The sequence below is a fragment of the Bos indicus x Bos taurus genome, chromosome 13 (genome assembly GCF_003369695.1).
Source record: "Bos indicus x Bos taurus breed Angus x Brahman F1 hybrid chromosome 13, Bos_hybrid_MaternalHap_v2.0, whole genome shotgun sequence".
NCBI classification, from domain to species: Eukaryota; Metazoa; Chordata; class Mammalia; order Artiodactyla; family Bovidae; genus Bos; species Bos indicus x Bos taurus.
The window spans coordinates 51,151,445-51,178,589 of record NC_040088.1 but is presented as its reverse complement, the minus strand read 5'-3'; the positions used below and the strand labels follow the sequence as shown (position 1 = coordinate 51,178,589).

The 27,145-nt window shown below is 40.5% G+C and overlaps 1 protein-coding gene across 1 annotated transcript in view; it reads left to right on the top strand.

Annotated features, from left to right (window-relative positions):
* Positions 1 to 4,229: 4,229 nt before the first annotated feature.
* The window catches only part of TMEM236 (transmembrane protein 236), a 39,586-nt gene continuing 16,670 nt past the window's right edge, over positions 4,230 to 27,145 (top strand). Inside the window, exons 1-3 of the mRNA XM_027559835.1 lie at positions 4,230 to 4,714; positions 16,107 to 16,179; positions 20,922 to 21,063. Of these exons, the coding sequence (XP_027415636.1) occupies positions 4,458 to 4,714; positions 16,107 to 16,179; positions 20,922 to 21,063 (472 nt within the window). The 5' untranslated portion in view covers positions 4,230 to 4,457. The remainder of the gene's footprint in view (positions 4,715 to 16,106; positions 16,180 to 20,921; positions 21,064 to 27,145) is intronic.

Here is a 27,145-nt window from a genome sequence, read left to right as displayed (position 1 = left end):
AATGAGGAAGGAGACATGGCCGCTGTCATTGGGGCCACTCAAGGACACTGAACCTCATGGGCTGAGTGAACAGATTGTATGGGAGCTCGTAGTATATGATTTCTCCCCCTGCAGAGTCGGTTTAGAAACAGCATTCCCCTGAAATAAAAACAAGGTAGCCATTTTCACAGCCCAGCACATTCTCCCTGCTGCCCGCCACTTCTCTTACCTGCCATCTGTTCCTTCCTTCCTTCCCCAAATGTACACTAAGGGCCGATTATGTACTGAGTGTTGTGCCAAGAAATGATGGTACAAAGACAAGAGCGCATGCTGTCTGCCTTCAGGGAACTTTCAGTTTCACAGGAACCCGATGTGCAGACATCTGAGGGAGACAAGAGTTTCAAAAGGGGTTTTATATGTAGCTTTAATCTGTTGTTGGGTTTTTTTTTTTTTTTTTTTTTGGCTGAGTTACGCGGCATCCAGGATCTTAGTTCCCTGACCAGGAATAGAACCCGGGCCCCCTGCAGTGGACATGCAGAGTCCTAACCACTGGACGGCCAAGGAAATCCCCTCAAAAAGTGTTTTACACTCAAGAGGAATTACTCACTTCTACTTGAAGAAGGAGAGTAAAAGAGTTCTGAGAAATGGAAATCCTTAATCTGGGGCTGAGGGGTGAAGATGGCACTTATTCACACTCTCCTGTGAGATCAGGAGAAAATATCTGAATTCAACCCCAACTGCCAGCCAGAAAACAATCCTTCACAGCTTCCCTCCACTGCCCCATCTCCTGCTTGCCTCTTAGCTATGTCCCTGCTTAGTTCAGCCACTGCGGGGGTAGGCAAAAGTAAAATTTGTTCATTCTGCCTCTGCTTGGAAGTAGGGGGGAAAATTGTGTTGGGAACATTTTAAAAGAGCGCAAAATTTTTAATAAGTTTATTTGTTCAGTTGAGTATTTACTAAAGTTGATTTCTAATTTTTATGCATGGAAATATTCCAACTATGCAAATATTAAAAAATGCAAAAACCCTCTCTGCCCCACCTCACCCATTCCCCAGGGATAATGCTGTTGTTTGATTGCTATCTTCCTGGATTTTAAATTTACATTTATCTACAACTACAATATTTCAAAAACAAAAATCCATTGTTTTTCTCTGCCACTCCTCTCCCCAACTCACTGCATCATGAAAATTCTTAGAACTATTTTTAAAATAAGATACACTATAAAGAGAAGATTGTTGTAACAATATAGAGATATTATCATGTGTCAATTTATAAATGAATACAGGCCAAAATTCACCTTCTCTAGTCAACTTGACTTCAGTTTTTTTCAATCCTGTCCTCTGAATCATCCAGTAATTTTACATATTGTTTCTGTATATTTGGCCCCTGATCATAAACACCTTTTTTCCCCCTTATACTTAAGCCCTTTGGTTGCAAAGAACAAAGGCCCCATTTTGTGGGAATATAGGTGAGCTGGGGAGTCAAGCAACTAGAGGGCTGGTCTTCCTTGGTGTGCTTGCATAAAACCCCATAGATTTGTCCTGACTGTTACTGTCTGGATTGGCCTCCCTGCTCTGCTCACTCTTCTCTTCCCTCACCATTTGGCTTCCATATGTTCATTCATTCAACAAATTACAGAATTCAACCACAAGCCAGAAATGGTTCTGGCACATACAGTTTGAGTTGCTCTGATTCTGACTCAAAAATCATGGCCTCCTTTAACTCCACTTGTCAATTTCTCCACATGTGTTTTAATTCATATTCCTAAGGGTGAGAAAGTGATTGGCCCAGGTCATGCCAGGCCACTCTTAGACAGCTGGACATTTTGTGGCCAGAATGTTCATCCAGACATGTCTGGTGGAGTGGTTGGCGGCCTGCAGGGTAGGGCTGTCCAGCTCACTCCACACACCTTCTCGGGTCCTACATGCGCATCTGGTCATCTCCCCAGTCACAGGGTCAGTCAGTCACTATGCCTCTACCATGACCTGTGGTCTGTTACAAGGGTAACCCAAGCAGTCTTCCCTTTATATGGAGTTGGGCTCCTTGTGAACAGAGGACAACAGGCATAAACTCTCTCCTGCTCAAGAGAAGCACAGCTAGTTATCAGGGCATTCCCTGTGGTGGAGAACAGTAGGTCCCATTCCATGAATGTAACACCACTTGGTGTTATCTTTGAGGCTAAAGTTATAGAATAGGAACTGGAGGAAGATGATAGGTGAGAAATATAAAGTGAGTGTCAGTTTTCAATTCCCATATATGTAAATAAACGGAATTCCAGTCCAGGTAAGAGCCAGACTGTTTTTATTCAACAACTATCTTCAAATTCTCAGATCACAATTCCAGTTAGTAACAAAGTTTATGGAAGAAATTATAATACATTGTAACATTAGATGACCCAAGACCCAGGGTTAGGAGGTTAAAATCTAGTCTGTATCCAGTATCATTTAAATAGAACATTTTTCAGGAATGATAACAGAGCATTGATGTCAATGGTATGCTATTAGAAACAGTTGCCAACAGAACTGCTGCTTAGGTGCTTTACTGCTCCATCCTTTTGTATTCTTGCCACCTTTCTTCCAGATGTCTTTTTTCATATAGAGGACTTCTGCTGCACTTTATTATTACTATTGGTGCTGTGCAGCATGTGGGATCCCAGTTCCCCAACCAGGGGTCTAACCTGTGCCCCCCTGCAGTGGAAACGTGCAGTCTTAACCACTGGACCACCAGGGAAGTCCTCTGTTACACTTCAGTGGCTGTGAGGTCAAAGAGAATCACCTGGCAGCTCAAGGAACCTTGTGTCTGATTATCCTGCTGTGGGAGGGCAGGAGGTGTGAATCCTCAGAGCCACCCCCCAGAATCCTAGGTGCATCCCAAGAACCAGGCAACTATGGGATCCCTTCTGAAAAGGGCCTTGAGACACAGAAGCCAAGAGAAATATGACATGTCTCAGACACAGGCGCGGGGGAGCCATCTGATGAAGCCAGCAGACAGGAGGGATTGGGCCAGCCTGTGTGGGTGCGTCACCCCTGTTCCACTTGTGGTAGCCAAGGCTCTGTCTTACGTAGGCTCCTCTGTGGCTCCCAGGTGGCTTCCCCATCTCTAGGTCCACACCACTCTAGCCCTGCCTTCACATCAGCACTATCCCTCCTTTCCAAGTAGTCAGCTGATCCTCTGTTTAGAAAATGCCTTTTTTTTTTTTAATTTTATTTTATTTTTAAACTTTACATAATTGTATTAGTTTTGCCAAATATCAAAATGAATCCGCCACAGGTATACATGTGTTCCCCAAATGCCTTTTCACACACACATTTACATGCGCACGCACACACATCCTTCATAGGATATGGGTGTTCTGAGTCCAGCTGATTTTCCTAGCATCACTTCCCCTGGTCCTACCATGCCACGCCAGACTTCATCATCATGCCTCCCTCCCAGTTGTTTTTTTCTTCCTGAAATGTCACTGACACCCCAACACCCACCATCTGCTCGCATCATCATTATCTTTCCCTCCCCTTCCCAAAACCAAAGAGGAAGCTCTCCTCTGTTGTATCATGGCATTTAGGTTAGACTTCTGACTGCAGTTATTTTTTGTTGCCCATAGGTTTGTTTCCTCTATGGATTGTGAGGGTTTGCAGGGAAGGATGCTTTGTCACACATACATCGAACCACCCCACACCCAGTGGAACGCTCATCGCAGCTGCTCAAAAGTGGCTTGTGCGAAGGAAAGATGTTCATGGGGACAATTGTCTTTTAAATATTTGATATGCTTTTAGACTAGATATAGATAACTCTTCATATATTGATCCTGATAGCAGGTTTCTCATATCATCGTTAGTCTCCTGACCTGCAAAATAAAAATAACGTTAATCTGTGTTGCATAGCAATTAATGTGCAAGAACAAATAAATACTTCAAGTACCAGGAGGAAGTCTGGTTGGGAAATTGGTAAAGTGAATCCAAACTCCCTTTTCATGTACTTTGAAGAGAAATGAGAAGTCACTCTCTTAGACAAATACTCAAGCTTTGAGTATTTCTCTTTGACTGGATCTGCTCAGTTATAAAAATAGGGGATTGGATTATGTCTTTTCTTCTTTTCTAACTAAAATTATATTATTGCAATGGTTCTACTTAAGTGTTAAATATTAAATAAATGTTTTCTTGTGCTCAAATTCATAATAAAAACATTAAAAGACCCCACTTTTACTGATGTTCTGAAGCATATTCTGAAATTCATTTGACTTCTAGTAACAGATCTGCAAACACATTAAGTGATCACTTCCACGACGGCTCTGTTTCTTTAAGAGACCTCGGTTGTTAAGTTGGAAGATCACTGAACCATATGAGGGTCAATAAAAGAATAAAGTCACTGGTGAGTGATTCGAGTACAAGGAACTTGACCCCAGTTCAGTATCTGTGAGTCCATATGCTGTTCACAGTCAGAAGAGGAGACTGTGGTCCCCGGGTGCTCGGCCTCCCAGGATGGCTTCGAGAAAACTAATCAAGCTGCTGGTGTTTGAGCTGCTTGAGTTTACTGCTTTCTGTGTCCCCACGCTGGTGATAATGGAACAGTTTGCTGTTGCCTATTCCACCACGAGGCATCCGCCTGACAAAACACGTTATTGGCTGATTGTTTCCTGTTCAATTGCCTATGTAGCTTCAGTGTCTCTCTTGATTTGGGTTCCTGTGAAAGTTCTCTTGTACAAGAAACGTCATCTTTACCAAAAAATCAAAGGATGGTGAGTAAAAAGAATTCTTTCACAGGGACCCCCTGGGATGCTTTCAAAGAGACTGTCTCATGTTCTCTGGGCAAGGATGCTAGCATAACACACAGGTGTGTAATGTGAGATTAAGGAGAAGTAATAACCACTGTTTCAATCAATGTATTCATAGTTGTATAAAGTATGGAAGTATCTTCCATATTTTATTAAAATATTTTTTTGATGTGGAATATTTTTTTTAAGTCTTTTCTGAATTTTTTGTAATATTGCTTCTGTTTTATGTTTTGGCCATGAGATATGGGATCTTAGCTCCCTGACCAGGAATTGAACCCACACCCCCTGCATTTGAAGGCAAAGTCTTAACCATTGGACCACCAGGGAAGTCTCCTTCCATATTTTTTTTAAAGAGTCATTTTTTTGCTGACTGATAATTGCAACTTACATGTATTCCTAAGACTCTGATACTCTGAGTAGTGATTGTTTTTGTACTAATTCCTGTGTACACTAAGTGCACAAAGTTATCATAGTTAATTTACAGAAATCATAATCATAAGATTCTAATATATAATTTTCTGTTGTATAAACCTGAAAGTAATGTCTAAAGCTGAAAGTAATGTCTAAATGTTTACCGCAATGTTTTGTAACTCTAAGGCATCCTTTGATCATTAACCAACTAAAATTTTTAAGCAAACTGGTTCCTTTATTTAGTTTAAAAAAATAATAATGCTTTGATTGTATTGATAAATTCTATTACCTTGGTGGTGAGAAGGGTACGTATTCAAATAATAATACAGAAATATTTTAAATTAATCATGGCTTAATAAGGATTGAACTCATAGATTAATGACTATATTGATCCATGTAAAGGTATTAAGAACAAATAATCTCCGGTCCTAATGTATTTTTCCTTTTAAATCTTCAGATCTGGTTCTTGTCATCTGAGATGCATAGAATACATTTGAAAAACAAGGAGCTGGGAATTTTAATTCGAGCAAGTACAGAAATGTAAAAATAATAGATACAGCTATACAGCTGTATAGTGAGAAACACTGTAGGGAGAGTGTGGCCAGGGAGGGTGGGGCCCAGGATCTGCTCTTTAGCACCTGATACTTGATGTCACCCCCTAACACAACAGGAGACTTTCAGTTCCTGGAGGACAGATGTCCTGAGTGGTTTCTGAAAATAAATCATGTGGTTGGCATTGCTTTCATCAATGGGGTTTAGGTGTTTTCCAACCCTTGACCCAAATCCTCAAGATCAACTAAGCTAAGCTGGGCCCTCCACCCCTCATACCTGCTAGGAGTTGCCTCAACCGTTCAAGACTCCTGACCAGGCCGGGAAGTGTTTGAGGGATAAGGAGGGTCTAAATCACAACAGGAGTAAACCAGTAGGAAGCTGGCCACACCAGCCCAGGAAGGTACTCTTTTTTTCTGCATTGGCTTAATCCCTAGGACCTTTTAGGTCTGAATATCATTTAGGGAGGAAACCTTCCCATATTGCTTATTATTATTATGTAGGAGCTAAGATCCCACATGCCTCATGGTCAAAAAGCCAAAACATAAAACAGAAGCAATATGGCAACAAATTCAATAAAGACATTGAAAACGGTCCACCTAAAAAACTTGAAAAAATATATTATTTTTAAATAATGTATTTATATTATTATTAAGCTATAATTCTTTACTGATTACTTATTATGTACTATATAATGAACTTAGCAGTTTCATTTCATTGCATACCACCTTGTGAAGTATGTCTTTTTTTGAGTTTATTATTCCTAAGAGGAAACTGAAGATTGGAGAGGTTAAGAAACTTACATGGCCAGCTGACAAGAGAGTGAAAGGACTGTACTTTGGACCCAGGTCCGTCTGATTCTGTGGTTGGTCCTTCTAACCACTGCCCTGAACTGCTTCTTTGAAGAGTGAGGTCCCAATCTCTGGGGGCAATTGAAAGGAAAGAAGGCAGCAGTCTTTCTGCTCCTTAGTGTCTGTGTTTTGGTTTGTTTGTTGTTTTTCTTTGTACGTCTGGTCCAGCTACTTCCCTTGTGCTAAGTTGTCTTGGGCTGTCACAATAATTACATCTTTCAGTGATTCCTTTTGGAAAATACTCTTCCAGTCTTTTATTTCTATTTGTGGGTGTGGTTGGTCATAAGTATTCTAAATAGTTTTAGGTGGATGGCATGTTATCTATGATTTCAGTGAAACTGTTCCCTCCATGACCTCTTTTCGAGCCATTGTTATCGCTTACTGGCCTAGAAAAGAAGAAGTTGTTACTGAGTACTATTCAAGGAACCTTACACATTCCATACTGTTAGACTTTATGACAACCCAGTGAGGTATCCACTAATAGTCTTGTTGTATAGATAAAGAAATGGAAACTTGAAGAAGTGATTAACTTTGGCTAGTGATAAAGTTTATAACTGGTGGAGCTGGAATTTGTGAGCCCAGAGTGGTCTGATTCTGTGCTGTTTCTTCCACCTTATGCAACTTTTAAAATATTCTGACTTTGAATGCTAAGTATGTTTTTAAAAAATGCAGCTTTTCTAGTGTCATTAGAATACATCTTCCCTAAAGATGTATATTTGGATATTGTATGTGATCCCCCAAAATGTGTATAGAATATTTTAATATATGTGGTAACAGTGTGTGTGTCATATAACTTGATTTCTAGAGAAAGATGATGCAAAAATAATTGCTATTACAGAAAGTAGGAATTGAAAGTATGAATTATTTTTGAATAATACTTAAATAGTTGTTTATGTGAGATTTCATAGATGCTTAGCTTTCACAGCTACATTGTTGATGGGCCTATTTGAGAATCTCCCTGTACATCCACACCAGTGCCATGGGTCCTATGTGGCTGGTATTCAGGAGAGAGTGAGTCACCCAGCTAGTGAATTCCTGACGTTGTGGCTGAGGCGTGCAGACCTGAATTGAAATTCCAGCATTGGCCCTGATTGTGAGATCATCCTTTAAATTCTTTAAGTTTTAGTTTTCTTATGAGCAACATGGGGACAAGCTAGTTTCTTTATTGGGTTGTTTTAAGAAATTGAGTAAGATTATGCATGAAAACTTCTGAGCACAATGCCTAGCACATGGTAAGGACCCGGTGAATGTTAGTATTATTATCTCATGCTGAATTTAGTATCTATTGAAAACATTATTTGGTTTAATCCTCAGAATGACTCTGACAAGTGATGATAAAACTGAAGAAAATTCTAGAAGTGATACTCTGTGTATCCAGAGAATCTTCTCGGTTTATTTTATCCTTTGAGAGTAGGGAAGGTGGATAGAGTGAAATGATGAATATCTTATATTTTGTGATTCTATTCTATACATAGTGTGATTCTATTTATTTTTTTTAGAATTGAAGAATGGTGGCTCAGATGGTAAAGAATCTGCCTGCAATGCAGGAGACCTGGGTTTGATCTCTGGGTCAGGAAGATCCCCTGGAGAAGGAAATGACTACCCACTCCAGTATTCTTGCCTGGAGAATTCCATGGACAGAAGAGCCTGGGGGGCTAAAGTCCATGGGGTTGCAAAGAGTTGGACATGACTGAGTGACTAACACTTTCACTTTTCATGGTTGATTTATAATATTGTGTTAATGTCTGCTGTACAGCAAAGTGATTCAATTATACATATATATACATATTTTTATATTCTTTTCCATTATGGTTTGTTTCAGGATATATATTTTATTTAATTTGGCTCTGCCAGGTCTTAGTTCTGGCATGTGAAATCTTCACTTATTGCAGCATGCAGGATGTAGATTCCTGTCCAGGGATCCAGCCTGGGCCCCCTGCACTGAGAGTGTGGCGTCTTAGCCACGGGACCACTAGGGAAGTCTGTATCTCAGGATATTGAATACAGTTCCTTGTGGCATACAGCAGGACCTTGTTGTTTATGCATACTGTATATGGCAGTTTGCAGCTGCTAATGCCACGTTCCTGACCCAGTCCTCCCCCAGTCCTCTCCCTCTTGACAACCACTAGACTGTTCTATACTAGAGTGTGATTTTACGTTTCATTTTCTCATTTGGCCTGCACTCAGTGTTGTAAAGTTGAGGGAGTGGATATAATTGTAATTTTATAAGGGAGGAAACAAGGTCAGAAAGTTTAGGGCACACTTTAAACCAACAGAAGTCTGAACTTTAATCCGGTGTTCTTCCTTTTACTCTTGTTAAACACTTCCTCATTCCTTTGGAATGACTGTTCTTTTTAGGGATGCCTGTCATAATTTATAATAAACTAGGGACATGGTTTGAGGAAAAGAAGAAAAACTATTTATATCCACCCCAAATTTTATATCCCAGTAAATAAGAGGAAACTTTGCCTGGGATATGACGGGATGGGTGAAACCATTGAGGTATAGACTAATCAGTGAATGGGTGAAACCGTTGAGCTACAAACTAACCTGAAACTGAAGTAGATTTCCTCGGAGAGGGTACCTTGGGGAAGGATAATCCTAGAAGACTTTTGGGGGTTCCCAGACTGGATTGGGGTGATACTTTAGGATTCTATCGAGTCTTGCAGAGTATGATTTCTTTAGCCAGCCATCCCCAACCTTTGTGGCACCAGGGACCAGTTTCCTGGAAAACAATTTTTCCATGGACTAGGATGGTGGGGGATGGTTTTGTGATGACTCAAGCACATGACATTTATTGTGCACTTTATTTCTATTATTATTACATCAGCTCCACCTCAGATCATCAGGCATTAGATCCTGGAGGTTGGGGACCTCTGCCTCAGACCATGACGTGTCGGCCATCCTGGGCAGTGCCAAGTTGGAAAGACTCCAATTGGAACATTTTCCTTTGTTGACATCCTTAACTTACATTGCAAAATTTGCTGTTGATTTGTTTCTGGTGGCAGTGGAAGTCATAGCAGTAATAGTTCTAGTTGTCATCATAGTAAAATAAGAGTAAATATTGATTGAACAATTACTATGTACCAAAAAGAGTTGTAAACACACTGCCTGTGTTATTTTAGTTAATTCTCTTTTATGAAGAAGAACATTTACAGTGTTCATTTTATGAGTGAGGAAATTGGGGCACAGAGGTTAAAAGACCACCTGCCCAGTGAGTAGGGAGTCAAGACCAACCCCATTTATCTTGAGTCTGAGCACCTTAACGGTGCACAGCAACACACACGAGTGACTGGCTCACCTGAGGCAGAGCTCACTCTTTCCAGCACCTCCGAGAAGGTCATAGGTGAATTGCCAGGAGATAACCAGTGGTATTTAACAGTTACTTCTTCCCAGAGAACCGTCTTTCTCTCAGTCTGTCTGTCATCTTCTGAAAACCAAGACTGATCACTTTCTTGTCCTTGACCACAGGCTTTCTCTGCTTGTCCCACCACCTCCAGTCAGTCAGCAGGAGTGGATTCACTTTTGCTTTTCTCTCCTGCATATGCAGTCAGTCACCAGATTCCATGAGTTCTTCCTCTTTCATCTCTATCGACTCAGCATCTTGTTCTCATGACTGTTTTCCTCACCCCAATCAGGCACTGATTTCCAGGGCCACTGTGCACTTGAGTCTCTGGCATGGCTCGCCAACTTTTGATCTATTCACGTCTAGCGTCAGATCCCTTGTTCTGGTCGCTTTTGCTCAAGGAGGCACAGAGAGCGTTTTATGAACCTCCTGGGGCTCTGGAGACCTTCACCAATAGCTGTCCTTCCTTTTGCCTCTCTGTCCCTCTCATTCCCTCCATGTCCTTGTTGACAGAGTAATAACCTTGAAAAATGTTGCCTGCATTTCCGTTCCACCTCTAAAACTCTACTCTTGCCCTTGCTTTTAGAATTCAGTGTTGGAATCTTCTGAAAGCTGAAGATACCTTAGTGTCCATCTATCATACTATTTCTCACAATACAGACAGTCTGCCTCTGATTTTAAAGGAGCTTCATGACTTTTTGTGTCTCTAATTATGAGAATGTGTTGTATTGTGCTCACTCGCTCAGTTGTGTCCAACTCTTTAGGCCCCATAGACTGTATCCCACCAGGCTCCACTGCCCATGGAATTTTCCAGGCAAGAATACTAAAGTAGGTTGCCATTTCCTTCTCCAGAGGATCTTCCTGACCCAAGGATTGAACCCACATCTCTTGCATCTCCTGCATTGGCAGGCGTATTCTTTACCACCAGTGGCACCTGGGAAGCAATTATGAGAATAGTCTTCCTTATTTCCTTGTATTGAAATAAACTCTGCCATGTGTAGCTTCCTTCCCGTCTTCTTTGTAGCTGTCACATCCTATGCCCTGCCTTAGATGCCAATGAATTTGGCCATGGCTGGGAGCCCTACCCATTGCCCCCTGATTTTCTCTTTTTATTGCTTTTCTTTTTTATGTGTCAAGCATTTTAATTTGGAGGTTGCATATTTTAATTTGCATAGAAAAGTTTGGCTTCTGGGATACCCTGTCCAGTGGTTTCGACTCCATGCTGTAACCACAGGGAGCCCATATTCAGTCCCTGGTTGAGGAACTAACATCCCAGATGCTGCATGGTGGGGCTAAAAGATTTTTTAAAAAGAAGAAGAAAAAGAAAATTTTGGCTTCAATCAATCAATCAATCAGCCAATTTTCAGTGATTCAACACTCACCCCCCCCCCAAAAAAAAAAAAAAAACACTCACCAATTTCAGAGTACTGTCCTTGTTATGAAATTATGCTGGCATGGCTACCAGCAATTAATTAGCCACATGTAATGGTCACTCTCAGTAGCATGACACTTTTTTCTTCCCTTTTTTTAAAAGAAAATTTATTGGAGTATAGTTGATTTACAGTATTCTGTTATTTTCAAGTGTACAGCAAAGTGATTCAGCTATACGTATACATATGTCCCCTTTTATTGCTTTTCAAGCTCTCTCGTCGGCTCTCATAAACTGTCGCTTGTGTGATGACAACTCTCCACATTGTGTCTCTAAGGGTGACTTCCTTTCTGAGCTCACTATGTCTATACTGAAGCTTTTCAAATATTTGAAGATGGGCTCATCACAGCCATTTCAGCCACATCCCATTTAGTCTGCTAAGAAGTTTTCTCCGGTGTCCAAGTCCCATCAGTTATTCTCTGTGTCCTGTGATTTCTGAACCTTTTACTCTTCATGATGTCTCCTTGGGATGCTAGCTGACTTGTTAATGTCTAAGTGTACTCTCTATGATACCACAAACCTTCAGTTTGTTACAGAGCACAGTAATGTGAAACACAGCAAAACAAGGTCTGCCTATATGTTGGTTTTAGCCTGCAGTTCTAAGGTTTAAGGCTTGACAACCAACCTGTGTGTGTGGACACTCTGTCCTCTGGACCTATCAGAGTAAGGGCTCCACCCTCTGGGCCACGGGCAACAGGCCTGCTCTCTGCATCTGAGGAGGGAACCCCTGGGCCCATGGCAGAAGTGGCAGCTTCCCTGGCCTCTGTGGCATCACAGAGTCATTCTTCCCTTTTCTTAATGATGGCACATCTTTGCAGCCAAATGGCTCGGTATTGGGCTTACCAGATGGCTCAGTGGTAAAGAATCCACTTGCCAATGCAGAAGATGTGGATTCAATCCTAGGGTCGGTAAGATCCCCTGGAGAAGGAAATGGCAACCCACTCCAGTATTCTCGCTTGGGAAATCTCATGGTCAGAGGAGCCTGGTGGGTACAGTCTATGGGGTTGCAAGGAATTGAACAGGACTGAGCATGCACACATGGCACGGCACAGCTCTGTATTAGCCCATTTCCTGCCTATCGTATCCTGGAAGTCTCACGGCCTTTCTTCATCTTGTCCTGTCTCTGTCGCCCTTCAGTGCAAGCTGTTAGTGTTTCTGCTGAAATTGTTGATTGGATTCACAAGCCACACCCTAATTGTTTTCTCCCGAATGTGCTCTCTCATCTTTTCTGCATCTTTTGCAATATGGATAGGAGTGTGTCAAAGAAAATAAGACAATATGTTCTTCAGTTCAGTTCAGTTCAGTCACTCAGTCGTGTCCAACTCTTTGCAACCCCATGAATCGTAGCACGCCAGGTCTCCCTGTCCATCACCAACTCCCGGAGTTCACCCAAACTCATGTGCATCGAGTCGGTGATGCCATCCAGCCATCTCATCCTCTGTCGTCCCCTTCTCCTCCTGCCCTCAATCTTTCCCAGCATCAGAGTTTTTTCAAATGAGTCAGTCTTCACATGAGGTGGCCAAAGTACTGGAGTTTCAGCCTCAGCATCAGTCCTTCCAATGAATACCCAGGATTAGTTTCCTTTAGGATGGACTTGTTGGATCTCCTTGCAGTCCAAGGGACTCTCAAGAGTCTTCTCCAACACCACAGTTCAAAAGCATCAATTCTTCGGTGCTCAGCTTTCTTCACAGTCCAACTCTCACATCCATACATGACCATAGGAAAAACCATAGCCTTGACTAGACGGACCTTTGTTGGCAAAGTAATGTCTCTGCTTTTTAATATGCTGTCTAGGTTGGTCATAACTTTCCTTCCAAGGCGTAAGCGTTAGCTAGGTGTATATATTGCCTGTGTGCTCAGTTGCTTAGTCGTGTCTGACTCTTTGCGGCCCCATGGACTATAGCCTGCCAGGGTCCTCTGTCCATGGAATTTTCCAGAAAAGAATACTGGAGTGGGTTGCCGTTTCCTACTCTGAGGTATGTAAATTACTAAATCAAAATTTTAAAAGATTGTGGATAACTGTCTTTCAGCCTCATTACTTTGTTGTGTAAGTCTATGTATTTTATGTACTTAAAAATTCCGAGAAGGGTCCATAGGATTTACAAGATTCCCAGAAAGTTTATTGTATAAAAATGGTTTGGAAATATTGTTCTAAATGCTGGAGATAAAGTAATGAACAACTCAGATAGGGTACCTTGTCCCATGGAATTTACCTTGGAAATAGGCAAACAGGAGTCAGACATGAAAGATTTATGGTCTAGACTAGGTCTATCATCCAGAGACTCCCTGTCAGAAAAGAATAGCCAGTGTAAATCTGGCAGGTGGGGCAAGGTTGGTATGATCACAGAATACCAAAATGTTATTAGTATGTTATTAGATGTTATTAGTATGGTGGGGCGGGGAAGGCAATGGCACCCCACTCCAGTACTCTTGCCTGGAAAATCCCATGGACGGAGGAGCCTGGTAGGCCGCAGTCCATGGGGTCGCTAAGAGTCGGACACGACTGAGCGACTTCACTTTCACTTTTCACTTTCATGCATTGGAGAAGGAAATGGCAACCCACTCCAGTGTTCTTGGCTGGAGAATCCCAGGGACGGGGGAGCCTGGTGGGCTGCCGTCTATGGGGTCGCACAGAGTCGGACACGACTGAAGTGACTTAGCAGCAGCAGCAGCAGCAGTATAGTGGGGTTAAGTGGATGTTGGGGAAGGGGCAGATCATTCTAAGTGAAGAGAGTAAAAGAAATAAGAGAAACCACATCATGGAGAACATGTAGACAATGGTGCTAGGTTTCAATTTTATTTTAATTACTTATCCACTGGAGATTTTTAGAAAATTTATTAAATCCACAAATATATTTTGTGGTAAAATACACCTATCATAAAACTTGCCATCTTAATGATTTTTAAATGTAGAGCTCATGGGCATTAAGTACATCCACACTGGTGTGCTACATCCATCCACAGAAACTTCTTCATCTGGAAAACCTGAAGCTCTATAGCCATTAAACATTAACTCCCCATTCCCCACTCCTCCCAGCCCTGGTGATTTTGAGCTGAGTAGTTAAGATGAGTTTTACATTTACAAAATTAGACGTTTGCTTTATGGGAAAATATTGCTTGGCAAGAATAACACTAACAGGAAACTGGTTACAAAGCACTGCAGATAAGAGATGATAGTGAGTGAGCTGTGTTAGCGGACGATGATTTGAAATGCACTTTGGCAGTAAATCATGCAGGACTGGATGATGACTGGAATGAGTATGGGTTCCTTTTCAGGCCTGTTAAGCCTAAGTTGTCTGTTAGACATCCAATGGAGGTACCAAATAGATGGGTGGGTGTCCAACTCCAGATCTCAGGACAGAGGCCATTGTATATATTCTAGAATCTGTTTGCAAGTCCTGGGCTAGTTGGTGATGTTTAGATGATGGGATTGGCCGAGATATCAGGCAAATAACACAGAAAAAGAAGAGGTGCTGGAATAATTCCTGAGGTACTCTTAAAGGTGAAGCTGAGAAGAGGACTCTGTGAATGCCTTTGCCAGCCTCAGAGAGCTGAGTGCTTCAGGAATCTCCATCTGGGCTCAGAGCAAGAGGCAAAGCTACCAATTTTAAAATTTCATCATACCTCTGGTTTTAGCAGGTTGTTCTGGGTCTGGCTATGAGAGTTGGGCTATCTCACCTCTATCTTATGTCTATACCTAGAAAATCTAGGATGAGGCTGAAGTAGAGGGACATGGCAGGCAGAAATTCTTAGTCTTTTGAAAGACTCCAACGCTGTGCGCTTAAACACACACTATCCTATAAATGAAATGGCACCCCACTCCAGTACTCTTGCCTGGAGAATCCCATGGGGGGAGGAGCCTGGAAGCTACAGTCCATGGGGTCGCAGAGTCGGACACGACTGAGCCGACTTTAACTCTTCTGACTCTGACTCTTAACTAAGGAGAGAGGAGGTAAATAGTTCATTATAGAAAAATTTGAGTGTATTTTACAGTATCTTCCTGTAAATTGATAATGCTAAATATATGTGTTACTTCTCTCTGTCATAAAATATTTATATGTTATATCTCAATATCTGATTGCTTGATCATGCAAGGCTTAAAACGTGAAAGTGTTAGTCACTCAGTTGTGTCCAACTCTTTGTGACTACACAATCTGTCCATGGAATTCTCCAGGCAAGGCTTAAAAGGTGGTCCAAAAACAAATATGAAAACTATGTGATTTTTGTGTATGTGTATGTGTATGTGTATATATATATATATATATATATATATATATATATATATATATATAAAATTTCCCCCCCCCCTCAGGTAAGAAAAATCCAGATTTGTCACCTTTAACTAATGGTATATGGTTTCTAATTTATTTTTTGAAAGATCAGTTTTGCAGCATGGGCTATAGTATCCCTAGAGAGAGTCATGCTGTTCTTTTTTTTTCAACTGGTCACCAGAGCCTGACGTGTTGGACAGGATTCTAATGAATGAGTTATGAAAATACTGAACGTCATTTGCCTTGCACTGTGATGCTTTTAGCCATCGACGGTTTGTTAATTATTTGGAAACCTTTCACCCTCTTATTCTAGAAAAACATCCTTGTTTTTTGTGTGTTCCCCTTTGCCATACTCAAACATTTGGGAAATGGAAATAGGGAAGCAGTGGCTTCTTAGAAAAACTATAAAGGAGTGCAAGAACTGCACAACTGGCAAAATGGAACAGGAACTGTTGATCTTGTACATTATTGCTTTTGCTTATTTTTTCTCCTTTGCTAGGAGACCTGTTCTGATGATGTGTATAGTACTCACCACGCTTCCCAGCTTCAGCTTTTCTATAGCAGTGACCGAGGTATGGAATTTTGATTTCTTCTCCTGCCTGTAAGATTTTGAGATTTTAGAATGTCCCCCTGTTCTTAAAATTTCACAGAATGGTATGCCCAACAAGTTTCTTAAAGTTGATTTTCTCCAGTCTTAGATCATTGTTATCTCTGTGATTGTGGAGGAAGGTCTAACAGCCAATTTTTTAAAATCTACGGTGTTTGTGTAGAGGGGTGGGGAGAAAGGAATGTCACTTGAAAATAATAAAAAAGCAAGGAATTTGAGAGAAGATCCACATTTTGTTTCTTCTAAGCTGATGTTTTTCATGAGTGTTCTTGGTTTTAAAGAGAATAGAACAGTATCTCAGGGAACAGCCACTCACATGATAAGACCTTTGATAAGATATCTGTTGCCAAATAATTTGCATGTGATGTTTATTTGAAAATAAATTTCAATTTATGTTTCAACCAAAGGCAGCTCCCAAGGGACTCTGATGGATGGGTATCTGCAGAACAGGAATATTATAGCTACAACTTTTAGGCTGTGAGAACTCTTATTACCCAGATAGTAATTCAAAGCAGAATGCCCTGCTAATCTTATTATTTGTAAGGTGCTTGAAAGATGTAATTTTTTAATTTATTAATAAAATTTTCATTTACATGTTGAGTAGATCGTCACTAGTGCATATTACATGAAATTAGATCCTGAGGATAGAGGAAAAAAATTTGACAGTCTCTAGCCTTCAGTGAGCTTCCCTGCTGGCTCAGCAGTAAAGAATCTGCCTGCAATGCAGGAGCCTCAGGAAATATGGGTTCGATCTCTGGGTCAGGTAGATGCCCTGGAGAAGGGAATGGTAACCCACTCCAGTATTCTTGCCTGGAGAATTCCATGGACAGAGGAGCCTGGTGGCCTACAGTCCATGGGGTCGCAAAGAGTTGGACACAACTGAAGCGACAGCACATCCGCACAGCCCTCAGTAATTTTTAAACAGATGGTAGAGAGCAAAAAAACAGGCAGCAAGAGTAGGTCTGCTTAGTGCTATGAGAGAGATGTATACCAGGTAATGGATGACATCATTAGAAATTACATGACTTTGGAACATGTCCTAGATGCAGCATGAGGACAGTATATGAACACACAGAATATCCTCAGAAGATGGACTTTGCATCAAACGGCAACCCACAAATATTTGAATCTTGATTTGTCATTTTCTCTTCCTTCCCCACCAGAGACCTTGTAAAGCACCTGGGAGGTACCTATGAGCTTCAGAAATTCAGGGTATGACCTTTCAAGGAACACTGCTGTCCCAGTGATGCACTGTCTATGGTTTATCATAGATAAACTATATGCACTATTTATGGTTTATGCACTATTTATGCACTACTTATGGTTTGTGCACTATCTATGGCCCCTTTGGGCCAACTTTCTCATTATGTTTCACCCATTGTTGCATATTTTTGTTTACTTTTTTCTTATTTTTCACTGAGGTGTAACACACAAACAGAAAAGTTCACACAATATAGACAATATTAATGGGATACTACAGGAAACCCCTGTGGAAACATTACTCAGTTCAAAAAATAAAACTTTGCCAGCTCCCTAAAGGCCATCTCTACTGGCTACCCTTCCTTCTATCCAAAAGGTCACTTCTACCTTACTAACTTCACAGGTTAGTTTATCTGTTTTTGAAAGCTTTATACAAGGAAATCAAATTGTTGTCTATCTGTCTATGATCTTTCTGTCTGTGTATCTTTCATTCAAAATATGGGCTATTCTTGTTTTTCTGTTTAGATGTAGTTCATTCATTTTCATTTTTTATTCCTGTATAGTATTTAATTTTACAAATATATCACACTCTATCAGTTCTATTCTATGTTATTTTATTTTCTGGCCATGCCACCTGGCTGGTGGGATCTTGGTTCCCTGCCCAGGGACTCCTATCCACTTGGCTACCAGGGAACTCCCGTCAGTTATACTCTTGATGGTCATTTCAGTTTCCAGTTTTTGCTGCTGTGAACATCCTTAAACGTGTCTCTTGGTGCCATATATAAGCATTTGGGTTAGTTAAATGTGCAGGAGTAGAACTGATGGATCACAAGATATTCAAGTACTCAATTATAGCTAAAAGTGTCAGTTTTTCAAAGAGATTATATTAATTTAGACTTCCACTAGCAGAGAATGCAGAGAAGGCAATGGCACCCAACTCCAGTACTTTTGCCTAGAAAATCCCACGGACGGAGGAGCCTGGTAGGCTACAGTCCATGGGGTTGCTAGAGTCGGACACGACTGAGCGACTTCACTTTCACTTTTCACTTTCATGCATTGGAGAAGGAAATGGCAACCCACTCCAGTGTTCTTGCCTGGAGAATCCCAGGGATGGGGAACCCTGGTGGGCTGCCGTCTATGGGGTCACACAGAGCTGGACACGACTGAAGCGACTTAGCAGCAGCAGCAGCAGCAGAGAATGAGCAGTCTTTGTGTTCCCTATCCTCAGTAGGACTTGCGTTGTCAGCCTTTTTATTTTAACTATTATGGTGAGAATATCCTTGAATTTCATTATAGTTTTCAATTTCATTTCCCCAATAATTAATGAGATTGAGCATATTTTTCATTCCGTTTCCCCCCTAATGTGTTGCTTATCTTTTAAAAATTGATTTGGAGGAATTATTTATATATTCAGATTTCAGGCTGTTTGTCGATTTTATGTATTGCAAATGTCTCATTCTGTAACTTCATGCTCTTAATTGTATATTTTGATGGATAAAAGCTTTTTTTTTATTTTATTTTTAAACTTTACAATATTGTATTGGTTTTGCCAGTAGTCCACTGTGTCACTTTATTTGCCGTATTTTCTTTTGGTTACCTGTTTGAAACAATTTTATCATATTGTCAATTTAAACCTTAAAGTCCTAAAGACAGTCTCCTATATAACATTTTGAAATTCTCTTTGAACTTCACAATCTACCCATAACTAATTTTTGTGTGTGTTGTGCAGTAAGGGATTGTTTTTTTCTCCCCCAAATAATAGCTAATAGACTGAGCACCATTTATTAAAATGTCTGCCCTTGTCACATTTCTCTGTAGTTAATAAACCAGATGTGTGTGTCCATAGTCTATTCTGAGCTTTCTGTTCTGTTCCACGGCCTACTTTTCTATTCCTGTGCCAACACTGCAATATCTTAATTCTTATATGTTTATAATAGCTCTTTGTATCCAGAAGAGTAAACCTTCCTGTTTTCCTTTTCTTCTAGAATGTCTTGCTCTTTGTATTTTTTTTTTCCACTTTTTAAAATTGAAAGATAATTGCTTTACAGAATTTTGTTGTTTTCTGCCAAATGTCAACATGAATCAGCCACAGGTATACATATGTCCCCTCCCTTTTGAACCTCCTTCCCATCTTCCTCCCCATCCCACCCCTCTAGGTTGTTACAGAGTCCCTCTTTGAGTTCCTTGAGTCATACAGCAATCCCATTGACTATCTAGTTTACATATGGTAATGTAAGTTTCCATATTATTCTCCCCATACACCCCACCCTCTCCTTCTTCCTCTCCCTCTCATGTCCATAAGTCTGTTCTCTATTTTGTTCTTTATTTTGCTGCCCTGAAAATAAATTCATCAGTACTATCTTTCTAGATTCCATATATATATGTTAGTGTACAATATTTATCTTTCTCTTTCTGATTTACTTCACTCTGTATAATAGGCAGTAAGTTCATCCACCTCATTAGAACTGACTCAAAAGCATTCCTTTTTATGGCTGAGTAATATTCCATTGTATATATGTACCATAGCTGTTTTATCCATTCATGTGTCAATGGACATCTAGGTTGCTTCCATGTTCTAGCTATTGTCAGTAGTGCTGCAATGAACATTGGGGTACATGTATCTTTTTCAATTTTGGTTTCCTCAGGGTATATGCCTAGCAGTGGGATTGCTGGGTCATATGGTGGTTTTATTCCTAGTTTTTGAAGGAATCTCCATGTTCATTTTAGAATCAGCTTATCATTTTCCACAGAAAAGTTGGAATTTTATTGAGGTTGTAACAAATGGTATCATTTTTAAAAATCTTTTTTTATAACTGTTCTGTTTTTGGTATGAGGAAATAATTTATCCTTTTGGGGGAGATTTGTCCATTTATAATCATACAGTCTATGAATAACGACTTTCTGCTTCTCTTTTTTCCTAATACTTAAACACCGTTTCTTTCTCTCGCTTCATTATACTGGCTAGGACTTCAGTACAGTGTTGAATAGAAATGGTAGTGGTGTAACCTTTGGTTTATTCTTGTCCTCAGAGGTATTGAAAACTCTTAATGTACTACGGTTAACTTGATTTTGCCATAGGTTTTTTGTGGATGCCTTAAACTGATGAAGCAAGTGCTCCAAAGCCTAGCTGGGTTTACCCAGCTCTCTCTTCTTAGAAGACCCTACACTCTAATCTTTGTCTCCCTACATCTTTGAGCTAGGACTCTCAGAGGCTCTGTATAGCTGTTGGGTTGGGAGAGATTCCTACTGTTAAATTTTAACGCACATTTACTGAAGTCTGTCTTTAACTGATAGAGTTCTGTCTTCCATTAACGTGGATCCTAATGACATCTTTAGAAATGGTTCAAAACTTTGTGGGATTGAACACCTAAAAAGCTGAAAACCATGCTTCTGATCTTTTAGCAAATGTATGTATAATTAATTTAGCACTTCTTTCAGATTCCTCAAAGAACTGTGAACAAAGAAAGTATAAAAATTTAATGCTTCTTAATGGTCTTCTGAAAACAGGTTCAAAAGAATATTAATGGTTCCACTGATGTGTTACCGGATATGTTACCTGACCTGCCAGTCTCCCTAGTTCTGACTTGCTTGATTGTGGTTGATATTATTGAAAAACTCAGGATATATCCTCTTAGAGGGAGGCAAAAGAGTAAGTATTCTTTTAAATACAAATATTTTTTAAAAGTTTAACATATAATTCAACTTTCTCCCATTCTGTTATCTGTTGACATGTTTCATGATATTTTTTAAGAGCTAACATTGTAGTTAGAAAATTACAAATAAAGATATCTAAATATCATTATTTTTAAACCTACTTTGATAGCTATACAGTTCTTTTCTTTTTTTGATTTTGATAGTACTTATAAATGAATAAACTTACTAAATATTGACTACTAAATCTTTAATGTTTGCTCTGACAAGAAAATTACATAAGTAAATTATTGTACATTTGTATTTTAGGAACTCTCTCAAAACCTTAAGTTTAGATGAATAAATAAGAAGTTTAGTCTGGACACAACTGAGTGACTAACACACTTTTTAGTCTGGATACTTTTGATATGGGAATTAATATGACTACTGCAGATATTTCCTGGAGATTTATTTGTTTTTTTTTAATTTAGTTGCTTCATGATTGTGAATTGTCAAAATGCTGAAGATTACCAAGATATGCCACATTTTTCCAAAGGGAACAGTTGAAACTGGATATCAATTGGCCTTTTTAAAAAAGTATTTTGTTAACTGAATATTTTGTTTGGTCAGTCATAAGTCCCCTCCACTTTAGTTTTATGTGATAGTATCTGTGTTCGATGTACAATATTTGCATGGTGTGGTTATTGGATGGCAAAGATTTTGCATTTAAAATTGGTATGTTCTGTTCATCACTCTCTGACTGATGGGGTGGATGGGGGTAAATTGAGTGAGTCATAGGAGAATGCTTTGGGATAGTAAGGTGACTACTACAACCAGGAAGGAAAACACTAGACAGTCATTTCTTATGACTGAGGGGTGAGCCACCACCCCTTCCTTATGGAAGAGTGAGCCACCACCCCTCTGGCCACTCTTGCTCCTCAGTTTGAAAAGCAGAACTGAATTGGAGGCCACCATGATATCTGAGACTCTGAGTTTCATATTTTGCACTTTGTCCTTTGGTGGGGGACGAGAAGCTGTTATGTTTAAAATAACACAGGTGATAAGGCAGAGAAGATGACAGTGGCAGCCAATGAGTCTGTGGGGGAAAAGGTATTCCCAAGGTACACCTGCCTTCCTGAATTGAGTGTTTTGTCTTAAACTGAGGTGGTTTGAGAATTGTCAAACCCTTGACTACTTTTTTAGACTCCTTAATGACACAAGTCTATTTTGAAATTGGACTGTTTTTAATGAGTCTGTATTTTCCATGTGAATGTGAACTTTATAGGTTTTTAGTGAAAATTCTTTTTTTTAAATGCACATGTATATTTCTGAGCATAAGTTATTGGCATTTTATATTTTAAGGGATGAACTGGTTTTTTAAAGGGAAATTTTCCTGGTATTAAGAAATAATGCTGAAAAAAGAATCAAAATAAGAGAACCCCAAGGAAGAAGTCAGTCCTGGGGAGAAGACTCTAGAACATCTTGTCCAATTGCTGCTTCTTAGTTGAAGAGCCTCTTTCTTGAGCTCTTCTCTGCTCAAACTTAGGAGGGTTAATGTCTAGTTAAGTAGCTCCATTCTTTAATAAAGTCACACTTAAAAAACTATCATTCTTTCAAAATACTTTTATAAATATTAATTATAAGTATACTTAATTTTTGTGTAAAATTTGAACTCAAATAGTCTCCTATACTCATTGTAACAGGCTACTAATAAAATCAATTGTATGAATTTTGAATCAATGGGATATTCTCATTTATCCTCTGGAATATTAATATGTAAATTCATAAACATAGATTATAAAACATCAATTTGAACATAAACATAAATATGGTTTCACTGCATATGCTACCTTAGCATAGAAGAGGTAGGATAGGGATGTGGGACAGAGTTCAGACTAATTTGACTTCCCTTAGGAAGTGTCGGTAAAGAACATATATTCTGTTCTTTGCTCTCTCCAGATAGTTTGAAATGCATACACACCAGTTGTTGCAGTTTTCACCTTGTGCTAGATGAAACTAAGGTATTCTACAAAGCTTGGACTTAATGGATACTCTTGCACTAGCCTAATTATCTTTGGTTGTTGTTGTTGCATCAGTATATTTATTTATTGAAGTATAGGTGATCTACAATGTTGTGTTAATTTCTGCTGTACAGCAAAATGATTCAGTTGTACATATATAAACATTCTTTTTTATGTATTCTTTTCCATTATGGTTTATCACAAGATATTGAATATAGCTCCTTATGTTATACAGTAGGACCTTGGTGTTAACCATTCTATATATACTAGTTTGCATCTGCTAACCCCATACTCCCATTCTATCCCTTCCCACCTCCCCAACTGTCTTAACTCTTTAATTCCAAGCCACCAAAATTTGATCTTCATTTAGCTTTTCTTTTTCTAAATTTAAAAAATTATAAAAGCTCTATATTTGATATATGGTTAAACCAATCTTCACTGGCCCAAGGGATCCTTTCTGCTAACTTCCTAGTACCAGTTGAAATGCCAAAGTATCAAGTGATTACCACGTTATAATGTCTAATGTCATTGTTATAATGTCATTTCCCATAGACTGTGGCTCAGTTGGGAATATTTTCTGGAACACAGATCTCCAAGGCATGTAATGTCACAGGTGCCCATAGCACCTAATAGTGTCAAGTCCTAGTCATGTGAGCAAACAATAAGAATACAAGATATAGCCTGCATGTCTCCTGCTCTTACTAATGTTAGTCTCTCAGTCGTGTCCGACTCTTTGTGACCCCATTGACTGTAGCCCACCAGGCTCCTCTGTCCATGGCATTCTCCAGGCAAGAATACTGTAGTGGGTAGCCATTCCTTTCTTCAGGGGATCTTCCAGACCCAGGGATCAAACGCAGGTCTCCTGCGTGGCAGGAAGATTTTTTACTGTTTGAGCCACCAGGTAGTGGCTCTTACTAATTTGTGAGTACAAATGAGCACACTTTAACATTTCCATCTGAATTTTGCTAGCTTGGTCCTAACCTCTTAGTGACTAGACTTCATCTCTCTTCTTCCTTCCGTGTTATTCTCTTTCCCATTTTTAAACTAGACCCAAGATGTATCTCCCATGGTCTCATTTGTTGGTCTAGACTGTTGAATATCCTCTGGAGTGTGTGGGCTTCAGCAGTTGTGGCACACAGGCTTAGTTGCTCCGTGGCATTTGGAATCTTCCAGGACCAGGCATTGAACCTGTGTTCCCTACATTGGCAGGCGGATTCTTATCCACTGTGCCACCAGAGATGTCCCCTCCTAGTTTTTAGCTACGACAAACATTATTGTTCTGACTTTTTCAAAAGTGAAAGGGTTGAGAAGAAAAGGACAAGGATATGGTTAAAATGAATAAGATGCTGTGTATTTGAGCTGGGCAGGGGAGACGTGCCCAGTTAGGTTACAGGTGTGTGGATGGTGCAGGGGGTCTCTGTTTGCGGGGACCCTCTGCCATGTACAGGAGTCAGCAGCCACTCACTCCATGATGTGTCTAGCCCAGCAGAGGTTGGAGATAGAGTTAACTGCTGCTGGACGGCAGCTGAATGATATCAGTATGATGACCACAGACACTGTCCTTAGAAGACCCTGAGCATCGCACATGCCCAGACTCCTTGGCAACAGCCCTAGGCAGAAGAGAGGGACTATTATGGACTGGCTGCTCATGAGGACGAACACAGAGGGGCCACAGGGGGTTGTACCAGTCGGGTGGCAAGATGGTTTTGCTCCATGAGGTTTTGCTGCAGAGTCAGACGTGACTTGCTAGAAGTGAGATCAACAGGCTATTTGAGTGGAAAACATCATAGCCCTGCAGAGGAGGCGGTTTCCACTGTCACATCAGTAAGAGGTGCCAGGTATGATGTTGGCAGTGTAAGGTTTTCAAATAAATCTGCTCTCAGTGGCTGTGCTCCAGTTCCTTCTGTGTAGTCTCTTTAATACCCAGAGACTTGGACCAAGTGCTGCAGGCACTTCAGCAGCACAGATGATCATTTCTTCAAGTGAAATGCCTCCGTGTGCAATTTCACGCTCAAAGGATATGCAAGGTTTTAAGGCTGGCATATGTAATTTATTTAAAGTTCTCCAGGCACTTCTGATGCCCACCCTGATTGAGAGCCTTTGACCATAGAAAGTATCAGGAACTGAGACCAATAGCAAGTTAAAACCCAAGAGATAAAATCCAAATTCTGAAAGGAATTTCCATCTCAGATTTCTTTGAAATGGAACTTATCACTCCATAACCAAATGGCATGTTAGAGATGGGAAAAGAAATTTAAAAAAAAAAAAAAGGACACTGCTTTTCTCTGAATAAAATGAATGGCATCTCAAGTTCCCCTTTGCTTCTTTTTAAGAAAAAGCTTATCACACAGTCTGAACCCGATGTGCTCACTGGTTTCCATAATGTGTTTTGCAATGTGGTTAGAGAGCACATAAGAGGAACACTGAGTCCGCAGCCATGCCAAGAAGGGGAGGGAGGCATTTCCTTTTATACTCTCCCTTTGCTGTTTAGAAGAAGGAAGTTTCAGAAAAGTATGTCAGCTCTAGGATTTTTTCCCCCCTTCTCAAGAAACAAGTAGCCATTTACCAGACTGGGGGTGAGAGAAGGGTAGAGTTTCTGATTTATAACTTCTAATGAAGCACCAGCTGTCAGGATTAGGTCAGTGCAGACCCGGCCAGAAATTAGACTGCTGTGGTCCCTGTGCCAAACAACATGGGGCATCAGGTGCTGTCAGGTCTGAGCTGACTCCCTTTGAGTAGGACAGCTTTACGTGAGCATAGCAATTTGGTATTTAATTGTTATTTTTTTTCTCTAGGAAGGAAATAAAATGTATGAACATTTTAAATATATAAAGTGCAGTTTTTGAGAATTGCAAGGTATTTTCAAAATAAACATTTTCAGGGTCTGGTAAGAGAAAGAGAACATAAAGAATTCAGCGGGCAATACTTTATTTTTTTTAACCTGACTTTATTTTATTATCTTTTTGGCCACAGGGCATGCGGAATCTTAGTTCCAGACCAGGGATGGAACCTATGCCCCCTGTGTGGAAGCAAATCCAGCATGCATTACTTTATAATAACAACAAAAATTTAAGGCCCCAGCTAGAAATTAAAGGGATAGATCATGGATTTTTGGTATCTAAATTTCCTTGCATAGGATTGAAGAGAGTGACAGGTTGTGGAGCTGATGGCCAGAGAGCCTTTTAAGTCGTGTATACTTTAGTAGTGGGACACCAGTTTGCTCAGACTCTGTTGTTGAGAGTGGAGTGGGTGTTGTAAAGGCTGCTTCCTATGAACTCACAAACTCTTCTTGGAATCACTCATTGGCATGTCTGCCCGTGCTCAGTCACTCCTGTCGCTGCTGGTGCTTGGGAGGCTTTAGAAAACCTTGAGTCCCCGCCACCTTCGCGGGGTCCTAGAGGCTGGGTGAGCTCACACCGCTCATGCGCATGCTCTGTGGTGGCCACGGTCGCTGGAAGGTACCCAGGCTGCACTGCCAGGAATTCCAAATGCCTTCCAAAGCTTCTCATCTTGCTTCAAGGGCTGTCTTTAGGACCCTGAGGCAGAGGGCTATCTGAGTGGTAGACCACTTGCAGGACTCGAAAGTTTTCCTGTGATGTGAGAGGATTGAGAACGTGGGGGAGGTGGGGTCCCAGGGAGGGGTTATTATTCAGCCTCGCTTTGATAGTTGGGCTTCCTTCCCTTAGTGCAGATTTTTTTTCCCCCACCAGAATCCCCATGGTGCCCTCATGCTTATAGAACTCCGTATCAGGAGTTCCTCCTACCGTTTATGCAGCAAATTTTTATAGAGGATCTGATGCATACCAGACACTCCACTAGGTGCTGAGGGTACAGTGGTGGGTGAAAGAGAGAGGTGGTGAAAGCAGACAGAGTCCCCTTTGCATGGAGCTCACCATTTAGTGGGGCTTCCGTGATGGCTGATTAGGTAAAGAATCCAACTGCCAATGCAGGAGACCGGGGTTCCAGCCCTGGGTCAGGAAGAGCCGCTGGTGGAGAAAATGGCAACCCACTCCAGTATTCTTGTCTGAAAAATTCCATGGACAGAGGAGCCTGTCTGGCTACAGTCCATGGGGTCGCAAA